Source organism: Salvelinus alpinus, chromosome 6 (genome assembly GCF_045679555.1).
Source record: "Salvelinus alpinus chromosome 6, SLU_Salpinus.1, whole genome shotgun sequence".
In the NCBI taxonomy this organism is placed as follows: Eukaryota; Metazoa; Chordata; class Actinopteri; order Salmoniformes; family Salmonidae; genus Salvelinus; species Salvelinus alpinus.
In genome coordinates, this window is record NC_092091.1 from 97,838,465 (window position 1) to 97,851,340 (window position 12,876).

Below are 12,876 nucleotides of genomic sequence, written 5' to 3' on the forward strand. Positions count from 1 at the left end.
TGTAGTAGATATCCCCATAACAGTCTGTAGTAGATATCCCCAAAACAGTCTGTAGTAGATATCCCCCCATAACAGTCTGTAGTAGATATCCCCATAACAGTCTGTAGTAGATATCCCCCATAACAGTCTGTAGTAGATATCCCCCATAACAGTCTGTAGTAGATATCCCCCATAACAGTCTGTAGTAGATATCCCCATAACAGTCTGTAGTAGATATCCCCATAACAGTCTGTAGTAGATATCCCCCATAACAGTCTGTAGTAGATATCCCCATAACAGTCTGTAGTAGATATCCCCCATAACAGTCTGTAGTAGATATCCCCATAACAGTCTGTAGTAGATATCCCCCATAACAGTCTGTAGTAGATATCCCCCATAACAGTCTGTAGTAGATATCACCATAACAGTCTGTAGTAGATATCCCCATAACAGTCTGTAGTAGATATCCCCCATAACAGTCTGTAGTAGATATCACCATAACAGTCTGTAGTAGATATCCCCATAACAGTCTGTAGTAGATATCCCCCATAACATTCTGTAGTAGATATCACCATAACAGTCTGTAGTAGATATCCCCATAACAGTCTGTAGTAGATATCACCATAACAGTCTGTAGTAGATATCCCCCATAACAGTCTGTAGTAGATATCCCCCATAACAGTCTGTAGTAGATATCCCCATAACAGTCTGTAGTAGATATCCCCATAACAGTCTGTAGTAGATATCCCCCATAACAGTCTGTAGTAGATATCCCCCATAACAGTCTGTAGTAGATATCCCCCATAACAGTCTGTAGTAGATATCCCCATAACAGTCTGTAGTAGATATCCCCCATAACAGTCTGTAGTAGATATCCCCCATAACAGTCTGTAGTAGATATCCCCCATAACAGTCTGTAGTAGATATCCCCCATAACAGTCTGTAGTAGATATCCCCATAACAGTCTGTAGTAGATATCCCCCCATAACAGTCTGTAGTAGATATCCCCATAACAGTCTGTAGTAGATATCCCCCATAACAGTCTGTAGTAGATATCCCCCATAACAGTCTGTAGTAGATATCCCCCATAACAGTCTGTAGTAGATATCCCCCATAACAGTCTGTAGTAGATATCCCCCATAACAGTCTGTAGTAGATATCCCCATAACAGTCTGTAGTAGATATCCCCCCATAACAGTCTGTAGTAGATATCCCCCATAACAGTCTGTAGTAGATATCCCCATAACAGTCTGTAGTAGATATCCCCCATAACAGTCTGTAGTAGATATCCCCCATAACAGTCTGTAGTAGATATCACCATAACAGTCTGTAGTAGATATCCCCATAACAGTCTGTAGTAGATATCCCCCATAACAGTCTGTAGTAGATATCCCCCCATAACAGTCTGTAGTAGATATCCCCCCATAACAGTCTGTAGTAGATATCCCCCATAACAGTCTGTAGTAGATATCCCCCATAACAGTCTGTAGTAGAGATCCCCCATAACAGTCTGTAGTAGATATCCCCCATAACAGTCTGTAGTAGATATCCCCATAACAGTCTGTAGTAGATATCCCCCATAACAGTCTGTAGTAGATATCCCCCCATAACAGTCTGTAGTAGATATCCCCCATAACAGTCTGTAGTAGATATCCCCCATAACAGTCTGTAGTAGATATCCCCATAACAGTCTGTAGTAGATATCCCCCATAACAGTCTGTAGTAGATATCCCCCATAACAGTCTGTAGTAGATATCCCCCATAACAGTCTGTAGTAGATATCCCCCCATAACAGTCTGTAGTAGATATCCCCATAACAGTCTGTAATAGATATCCCCCATAACAGTCTGTAGTAGAGATCCCCCATAACAGTCTGTAGTAGATATCCCCAAAACAGTCTGTAGTAGATATCCCCCCATAACAGTCTGTAGTAGATATCCCCATAACAGTCTGTAGTAGATATCCCCCATAACAGTCTGTAGTAGATATCCCCCATAACAGTCTGTAGTAGATATCCCCCATAACAGTCTGTAGTAGATATCCCCATAACAGTCTGTAGTAGATATCCCCATAACAGTCTGTAGTAGATATCCCCCATAACAGTCTGTAGTAGATATCCCCATAACAGTCTGTAGTAGATATCCCCCATAACAGTCTGTAGTAGATATCCCCATAACAGTCTGTAGTAGATATCCCCCATAACAGTCTGTAGTAGATATCCCCCATAACAGTCTGTAGTAGATATCACCATAACAGTCTGTAGTAGATATCCCCATAACAGTCTGTAGTAGATATCCCCCATAACAGTCTGTAGTAGATATCACCATAACAGTCTGTAGTAGATATCCCCATAACAGTCTGTAGTAGATATCCCCCATAACATTCTGTAGTAGATATCACCATAACAGTCTGTAGTAGATATCCCCATAACAGTCTGTAGTAGATATCACCATAACAGTCTGTAGTAGATATCCCCCATAACAGTCTGTAGTAGATATCCCCCATAACAGTCTGTAGTAGATATCCCCATAACAGTCTGTAGTAGATATCCCCATAACAGTCTGTAGTAGATATCCCCCATAACAGTCTGTAGTAGATATCCCCCATAACAGTCTGTAGTAGATATCCCCCATAACAGTCTGTAGTAGATATCCCCATAACAGTCTGTAGTAGATATCCCCCATAACAGTCTGTAGTAGATATCCCCCATAACAGTCTGTAGTAGATATCCCCCATAACAGTCTGTAGTAGATATCCCCCATAACAGTCTGTAGTAGATATCCCCCATAACAGTCTGTAGTAGATATCCCCATAACAGTCTGTAGTAGATATCCCCCATAACAGTCTGTAGTAGATATCCCCATAACAGTCTGTAGTAGATATCCCCATAACAGTCTGTAGTAGATATCCCCCATAACAGTCTGTAGTAGATATCCACCATAACAGTCTGTAGTAGATATCCCCCATAACAGTCTGTAGTAGATATCCCCCATAACAGTCTGTAGTAGATATCCCCATAACAGTCTGTAGTAGATATCCCCCATAACAGTCTGTAGTAGATATCCCCATAACAGTCTGTAGTAGATATCCCAATAACAGTCTGTAGTAGATATCCCCCATAACAGTCTGTAGTAGATATCCCCATAACAGTCTGTAGTAGATATCCCCCATAACAGTCTGTAGTAGATATCCCCATAACAGTCTGTAGTAGATATCCCCCATAACAGTCTGTAGTAGATATCCCCCATAACAGTCTGTAGTAGATATCCCCCATAACAGTCTGTAGTAGATATCCCCATAACAGTCTGTAGTAGATATCCCCCCATAACAGTCTGTAGTAGATATCCCCCATAACAGTCTGTAGTAGATATCCCCGAAACAGTCTGTAGTTGATATCCCCATAACAGTCTGTAGTAGATATCCCCATAACAGTCTGTAGTAGATATCCCCCATAACAGTCTGTAGTAGATATCCCCCATAACAGTCTGTAGTAGATATCCCCCATAACAGTCTGTAGTAGATATCCCCATAACAGTCTGTAGTAGATATCCCCATAACAGTCTGTAGTAGATATCCACATAACAGTCTGTAGTAGATATCCCCCATAACAGTCTGTAGTAGATATCCCCATAACAGTCTGTAGTAGATATCCCCATAACAGTCTGTAGTAGATATCCCCCATAACAGTCTGTAGTAGATATCCCCATAACAGTCTGTAGTAGATATCCCCCATAACAGTCTGTAGTAGATATCCCCATAACAGTCTGTAGTAGATATCCCCCATAACAGTCTGTAGTAGATATCCCCATAACAGTCTGTAGTAGATATCCCCCACAACAGTCTATAGTAGATATCCCCATAACAGTCTGTAGTAGATATCTCCCCATAACAGTCTGTAGTAGATATCCCCCATAACAGTCTGTAGTAGATATCCCCCCATAACAGTCTGTAGTAGATATCCCCATAACAGTCTGTAGTAGATATCCCCCATAACAGTCTGTAGTAGATATCCGCATAACAGTCTGTAGTAGATATCCCCCATAACAGTCTGTAGTAGATATCCCCCATAACAGTCTGTAGTAGATATCCCCATAACAGTCTGTAGTAGATATCCCCCCATAACAGTCTGTAGTAGATATCCCCCATAACAGTCTGTAGTAGATATCCCCGAAACAGTCTGTAGTTGATATCCCCATAACAGTCTGTAGTAGATATCCCCATAACAGTCTGTAGTAGATATCCCCCATAACAGTCTGTAGTAGATATCCCCCATAACAGTCTGTAGTAGATATCCCCCATAACAGTCTGTAGTAGATATCCCCATAACAGTCTGTAGTAGATATCCCCATAACAGTCTGTAGTAGATATCCACATAACAGTCTGTAGTAGATATCCCCCATAACAGTCTGTAGTAGATATCCCCATAACAGTCTGTAGTAGATATCCCCCATAACAGTCTGTAGTAGATATCCCCATAACAGTCTATAGTAGATATCCGCATAACAGTCTGTAGTAGATATCCCCATAACAGTCTGTAGTAGATATCCCCATAACAGTCTGTAGTAGATATCCCCCATAACAGTCTGTAGTAGATATCCCCCCATAACAGTCTGTAGTAGATATCCCCATAACAGTCTGTAGTAGATATCCCCATAACAGTCTGTAGTAGATATCCCCATAACAGTCTGTAGTAGATATCCCCATAACAGTCTGTAGTAGATATCCCCCATAACAGTCTGTAGTAGATATCCCCCATAACAGTCTGTAGTAGATATCCCCATAACAGTCTGTAGTAGATATCCCCATAACAGTCTGTAGTAGATATCCCCATAACAGTCTGTAGTAGATATCCCCATAACAGTCTGTAGTAGATATCCCCCATAACAGTCTGTAGTAGTTATCCCCCATAACAGTCTGTAGTAGATATCCCCCATAACAGTCTGTAGTAGATATCCCCCATAACAGTCTGTAGTAGATATCCCCCATAACAGTCTGTAGTAGATATCCCCCATAACAGTCTGTAGTAGATATCCCCCATAACAGTCTGTAGTAGATATCCCCATAACAGTCTGTAGTAGATATCCCCCCATAACAGTCTGTAGTAGATATCCCCCATAACAGTCTGTAGTAGATATCCCCATAACAGTCTGTAGTAGATATCCCCCATAACAGTCTGTAGTAGATATCCCCCATAACAGTCTGTAGTAGATATCCCCATAACAGTCTGTAGTAGATATCCCCATAACAGTCTGTAGTAGATATCCCCCATAACAGTCTGTAGTAGATATCCCCATAACAGTCTGTAGTAGATATCCCCCATAACAGTCTGTAGTAGATATCCCCATAACAGTCTGTAGTAGATATCCCCATAACAGTCTGTAGTAGATATCCCCCATAACAGTCTGTAGTAGATATCCCCCATAACAGTCTGTAGTAGATATCCCCCATAACAGTCTGTAGTAGATATCCCCCATAACAGTCTGTAGTAGATATCCCCATAACAGTCTGTAGTAGATATCCCCCCATAACAGTCTGTAGTAGATATCCCCCATAACAGTCTGTAGTAGATATCCCCATAACAGTCTGTAGTAGATATCCCCATAACAGTCTGTAGTAGATATCCCCCATAACAGTCTGTAGTAGATATCCCCCATAACAGTCTGTAGTAGATATCCCCCATAACAGTCTGTAGTAGATATCCCCCATAACAGTCTGTAGTAGATATCCCCATAACAGTCTGTAGTAGATATCCCCCCATAACAGTCTGTAGTAGATATCCCCCATAACAGTCTGTAGTAGATATCCCCATAACAGTCTGTAGTAGATATCCCCATAACAGTCTGTAGTAGATATCCCCATAACAGTCTGTAGTAGATATCCCCCATAACAGTCTGTAGTAGATATCCCCCATAACAGTCTGTAGTAGATATCCCCCATAACAGTCTGTAGTAGATATCCCCATAACAGTCTGTAGTAGATATCCCCATAACAGTCTGTAGTAGATATCCCCATAACAGTCTGTAGTAGATATCCCCCATAACAGTCTGTAGTAGATATCCCCATAACAGTCTGTAGTAGATATCCCCATAACAGTCTGTAGTAGATATCCCCCATAACAGTCTGTAGTAGATATCCCCATAACAGTCTGTAGTAGATATCCCCCATAACAGTCTGTAGTAGATATCCCCATAACAGTCTGTAGTAGATATCCCCCATAACAGTCTGTAGTAGATATCCCCATAACAGTCTGTAGTAGATATCCCCCATAACAGTCTATAGTAGATATCCCCATAACAGTCTGTAGTAGATATCTCCCCATAACAGTCTGTAGTAGATATCCCCCATAACAGTCTGTAGTAGATATCCCCCATAACAGTCTGTAGTAGATATCCCCATTACAGTCTGTAGTAGATATCCCCCATAACAGTCTATAGTAGATATCCCCATAACAGTCTGTAGTAGATATCCCCATAACAGTCTGTAGTAGATATCCCCCCATAACAGTCTGTAGTAGATATCCCCATAACAGTCTGTAGTAGATATCCCCATAACAGTCTGTAGTAGATATCCCCATAACAGTCTGTAGTAGATATCCCCCATAACAGTCTGTAGTAGATATCCCCATAACAGTCTATAGTAGATATCCGCATAACAGTCTGTAGTAGATATCCCCATAACAGTCTGTAGTAGATATCCCCATAACAGTCTGTAGTAGATATCCCCCATAACAGTCTGTAGTAGATATCCCCCCATAACAGTCTGTAGTAAATATCCCCATAACAGTCTGTAGTAAATATCCCCATAACAGTCTGTAGTAGATATCCCCATAACAGTCTGTAGTAGATATCCCCCATAACAGTCTGTAGTAGATATCCCCATAACAGTCTGTAGTAGATATCCCCATAACAGTCTGTAGTAGATATCCCCCATAACAGTCTGTAGTAGATATCCCCCATAACAGTCTGTAGTAGATATCCCCCCATAACAGTCTGTAGTAGATATCCCCATAACAGTCTGTAGTAGATATCCCCATAACAGTCTGTAGTAGATATCCCCCATAACAGTCTGTAGTAGATATCCCCCCATAACAGTCTGTAGTAGATATCCCCATAACAGTCTGTAGTAGATATCCCCATAACAGTCTGTAGTAGATATCCCCCATAACAGTCTGTAGTAGATATCCCCATAACAGTCTGTAGTAGATATCCCCCATAACAGTCTGTAGTAGATATCCCCATAACAGTCTGTAGTAGATATCCCCATAACAGTCTGTAGTAGATATCCCCCATAACAGTCTGTAGTAGATATCCCCATAACAGTCTGTAGTAGATATCCCCCATAACAGTCTGTAGTAGATATCCCCATAACAGTCTGTAGTAGATATCCCCCATAACAGTCTGTAGTAGATATCCCCATAACAGTCTGTAGTAGATATCCCCATAACAGTCTGTAGTAGATATCCCCATAACAGTCTGTAGTAGATATCCCCCATAACAGTCTGTAGTAGATATCCCCCATAACAGTCTGTAGTAGATATCCCCATAACAGTCTGTAGTAGATATCCCCATAACAGTCTGTAGTAGATATCCCCCATAACAGTCTGTAGTAGATATCCCCATAACAGTCTGTAGTAGATATCCCCATAACAGTCTGTAGTAGATATCCCCATAACAGTCTGTAGTAGATATCCCCCATAACAGTCTGTAGTAGATATCCCCCCATAACAGTCTGTAGTAGATATCCCCCCATAACAGTCTGTAGTAGATATCCCCCATAACAGTCTGTAGTAGATATCCCCCATAAGAGTCTGTAGTAGATATCCCCCCATAACAGTCTGTAGTAGATATCCCCCTTAACAGTCTGTAGTAGATATCCCCCCATAACAGTCTGTAGTAGATATCCCCCATAACAGTCTGTAGTAGATATCCCCCATAACAGTCTGTAGTAGATATCCCCCATAACAGTCTGTAGTAGATATCCTCCATAACAGTCTGTAGTAGATATCCCCCATAACAGTCTGTAGTAGATATCCCCATAACAGTCTGTAGTAGATATCCCCATAACAGTCTGTAGTAGATATCCCCCATAACAGTCTGTAGTAGATATCCCCATAACAGTCTGTAGTAGATATCCCCATAACAGTCTGTAGTAGATATCCCCCATAACAGTCTGTAGTAGATATCCCCCATAACAGTCTGTAGTAGATATCCCCATAACAGTCTGTAGTAGATATCCCCCATAACAGTCTGTAGTAGATATCCCCCATAACAGTCTGTATTAGATATCCCCATAACAGTCTGTAGTAGATATCCCCCATAACAGTCTGTAGTAGATATCCCCCATAACAGTCTGTAGTAGATATCCCCATAACAGTCTGTAGTAGATATCCCCATAACAGTCTGTAGTAGATATCCCCCATAACAGTCTGTAGTAGATATCCCCCATAACAGTCTGTAGTAGATATCCCCCATAACAGTCTGTAGTAGATATCCCCCCATAACAGTCTGTAGTAGATATCCCCCATAACAGTCTGTAGTAGATATCCCCATAACAGTCTGTAGTAGATATCCCCATAACAGGCTGTAGTAGATATCCCCCATAACAGTCTGTAGTAGATATCCCCATAACAGTCTATAGTAGATATCCGCATAACAGTCTGTAGTAGATATCCCCATAACAGTCTGTAGTAGATATCCCCATAACAGTCTGTAGTAGATATCCCCCATAACAGTCTGTAGTAGATATCCCCCCATAACAGTCTGTAGTAGATATCCCCATAACAGTCTGTAGTAGATATCCCCATAACAGTCTGTAGTAGATATCCCCATAACAGTCTGTAGTAGATATCCCCCATAACAGTCTGTAGTAGATATCCCCATAACAGTCTGTAGTAGATATCCCCATAACAGTCTGTAGTAGATATCCCCCATAACAGTCTGTAGTAGATATCCCCATAACAGGCTGTAGTAGATATCCCCCCATAACAGTCTGTAGTAGATATCCCCATAACAGTCTGTAGTAGATATCCCCATAACAGTCTGTAGTAGATATCCCCCATAACAGTCTGTAGTAGATATCCCCATAACAGGCTGTAGTAGATATCCCCCCATAACAGTCTATAGTAGATATCCCCATAACAGTCTGTAGTAGATATCCCCCATAACAGTCTGTAGTAGATATCCCCATAACAGTCTGTAGTAGATATCCCCATAACAGTCTGTAGTAGATATCCCCATAACAGTCTGTAGTAGATATCCCCCCATAACAGTATGTAGTAGATATCCCCCATAACAGTCTGTAGTAGATATCCCCATAACAGTCTGTAGTAGATATCCCCATAACAGTCTGTAGTAGATATCCCCCATAACAGTCTGTAGTAGATATCCCCATAACAGTCTGTAGTAGATATCCCCATAACAGTCTGTAGTAGATATCCCCATAACAGTCTGTAGTAGATATCCCCCATAACAGTCTGTAGTAGATATCCCCATAACAGTCTGTAGTAGATATCCCCCCATAACAGTCTGTAGTAGATATCCCCCCATAACAGTCTGTAGTAGATATCCCCCATAACAGTCTGTAGTAGATATCCCCCATAACAGTCTGTAGTAGATATCCCCCCATAACAGTCTGTAGTAGATATCCCCCATAACAGTCTGTAGTAGATATCCCCCCATAACAGTCTGTAGTAGATATCCCCCATAACAGTCTGTAGTAGATATCCCCCATAACAGTCTGTAGTAGATATCCCCCATAACAGTCTGTAGTAGATATCCCCCATAACAGTCTGTAGTAGATATCCCCCATAACAGTCTGTAGTAGATATCCCCATAACAGTCTGTAGTAGATATCCCCATAACAGTCTGTAGTAGATATCCCCCATAACAGTCTGTAGTAGATATCCCCCATAACAGTCTGTAGTAGATATCCCCATAACAGTCTGTAGTAGATATCCCCATAACAGTCTGTAGTAGATATCCCCCATAACAGTCTGTAGTAGATATCCCCCATAACAGTCTGTAGTAGATATCCCCATAACAGTCTGTAGTAGATATCCCCCATAACAGTCTGTAGTAGATATCCCCCATAACAGTCTGTATTAGATATCCCCATAACAGTCTGTAGTAGATATCCCCCATAACAGTCTGTAGTAGATATCCCCCATAACAGTCTGTAGTAGATATCCCCATAACAGTCTGTAGTAGATATCCCCATAACAGTCTGTAGTAGATATCCCCCATAACAGTCTGTAGTAGATATCCCCCATAACAGTCTGTAGTAGATATCCCCCATAACAGTCTGTAGTAGATATCCCCCCATAACAGTCTGTAGTAGATATCCCCCATAACAGTCTGTAGTAGATATCCCCATAACAGTCTGTAGTAGATATCCCCATAACAGGCTGTAGTAGATATCCCCCATAACAGTCTGTAGTAGATATCCCCCATAACAGTATGTAGTAGATATCCCCATAACAGTCTGTAGTAGATATCCCCCCATAACAGTCTGTAGTAGATATCCCCCATAACAGTCTGTAGTAGATATCCCCCATAACAGTCTGTAGTAGATATCCCCCATAACAGTCTGTAGTAGATATCCCCATAACAGTCTGTAGTAGATATCCCCCATAACAGTCTGTAGTAGATATCCCCCATAACAGTCTGTAGTAGATATCCCCCATAACAGTCTGTAGTAGATATCCCCATAACAGTCTGCAGTAGATATCCCCCATAACAGTCTGTAGTAGATATCCCCCCATAACAGTCTGTAGTAGATATCCCCATAACAGTCTGTAGTAGATATCCCCCATAACAGTCTGTAGTAGATATCCCCATAACAGTCTGTAGTAGATGTCCCCCATAACAGTCTGTAGTAGATATCCCCCATAACAGTCTGTAGTAGATATCCCCATAACAGTCTGTAGTAGATATCCCCCATAACAGTCTGTAGTAGATATCCCCATAACAGTCTGTAGTAGATATCCCCCATAACAGTCTATAGTAGATATCCCCCATAACAGTCTGTAGTAGATATCCCCCATAACAGTCTGTAGTAGATATCCCCATAACAGTCTATAGTAGATATCCCCCATAACAGTCTGTAGTAGATATCCCCATAACAGTCTGTAGTAGATATCCCCCATAACAGTCTGTAGTAGATATCCCCCATAACAGTCTGTAGTAGATATCCCCCATAACAGTCTGTAGTAGATATCCCCATAACAGTCTGTAGTAGATATCCCCCATAACAGTCTGTAGTAGATATCCCCATAACAGTCTGTAGTAGATATCCCCCATAACAGTCTATAGTAGATATCCCCCATAACAGTCTGTAGTAGATATCCCCCATAACAGTCTGTAGTAGATATCCCCATAACAGTCTATAGTAGATATCCCCCATAACAGTCTGTAGTAGATATCCCCATAACAGTCTGTAGTAGATATCCCCCATAACAGTCTGTAGTAGATATCCCCATAACAGTCTGTAGTAGATATCTTTACTGTGTATCTTTGAGCTACGGTTTCCCAGTCCACACCTCCTCGTCTTCTGACCCTGGAACAACCCGTAGTAGACGTGTCCGGTAAACTTGTCCAGTTCAGTACAGTTGGCGCTGACCAGCTCTGCCCCGGTACCGCACAGGATCCTCCCGCTGACCCAGCGCTCCGTCGCCAGGGCCACCAGCAGCAGAGTGGCAGAGAGCACGCAGAGCAGGGTGGCGAAGGAAAAGGTCAAACGTTTCCATAACGACGGCATGGCGTGCGGTCTGTCAGGGTGCCTCGCTGAAACGCGCTGGGTTTGGATAAACAACAATAACAACAAAAATAACAACAAATGTCTTTACGTTCCACCTCCATGTCTATCTGTTCATGTCTTCATGTGGCGGCGGTACGGTCCTCTCCTCTCCTCTCCTCCTCTCCTCTCCCTCTCCTCTCTCTCCTCTCCTCTCCTCTCGTCTCCTCTCTCCTCTCCTCTCCTCTCGTCTCCTCTCGTCTCCTCTCCTCTCCTCTCGTCTCCTCTCGTCTCCTCTCGTCTCCTCTCCTCACGGCATTCCCTCTCTTACAACTTGACCTTTGTATGCAGTGCTGCTTTTGAAGCAGAGCGCATGGGAACACCCCACAGGCATACCGAGGGTCGGGATCATCCCAGCCGGTCCGGAGGTGTTATTTCAGTCGGTGGTTGTTGGTCATAACATCAAAACACTGTGAACTGAAACAGCCTGTTGTGATACCTGGTAGAGAGGCTGCCGTTAAAAGCTGAGATCCAGTCTGTGACGGTCAGATCAGAGGGATCTGTTACAGGAAGAAACTCTATCCCAGCATGCTGTTGGGCTGCTAGTCACTGGGTTACATGCTGCCCTACTAACACCCTCCCCCCTCTCTCTCTCTCTGTCTCCCTCTCTGTCTCTCTCTCTCTCTCTCTCTCTCTCTCTCTCTCTCTCTCTCTCTCTCTCTCTCTCTCTCTCTCTCTCTCTCTCTCTCTCTCTCTCTCTCTCTCTCTCTCTCTCTCTCTCTCTCTGTCTCTCTCTCTGTCTCTCTGTCTGTCTCTCTCTCTCTCTGTCTCTGTCTCTGTCTCTCTGTCTCTCTCTCTCTCTCTCTGTCTCTGTCTCTCTGTCTCTCTCTCTCCACCCTCCTCTCTCTCTCTCTCTCTCTCTCTCTCAATTCAATTCAATTCAATTCAAGGGGCTTTATTGGCATGGGAAACATGTGTTAACATTGCCAAAGCAAGTGAGGTAGATAATACACAAAAGTGAAATAAACAATACAAATTAACAGTAAACATTACACATACAGAAGTTTCAAAACAAGAAAGACATTACAAATGTCATTTTATATATATACAGTGTTGTAACAATGTACAAATGGTACACTCTCTCATCCATTCTTCACCCTCTCTGTC

General features: G+C 42.2%; 1 protein-coding gene across 1 annotated transcript in view; it reads right to left on the reverse strand.

Moving 5' to 3' along the window:
* Positions 1-11,895, reverse strand: part of clrn2 (clarin 2) — a 29,030-nt gene extending 17,135 nt beyond the window's left edge. The window contains exon 1 of the mRNA XM_071405034.1: positions 11,481-11,895. Coding sequence (XP_071261135.1) covers positions 11,481-11,733 — 253 coding nt within the window. The 5' untranslated portion in view covers positions 11,734-11,895. The remainder of the gene's footprint in view (positions 1-11,480) is intronic.
* Between the last annotated feature and the right edge of the window lie 981 nt (positions 11,896-12,876).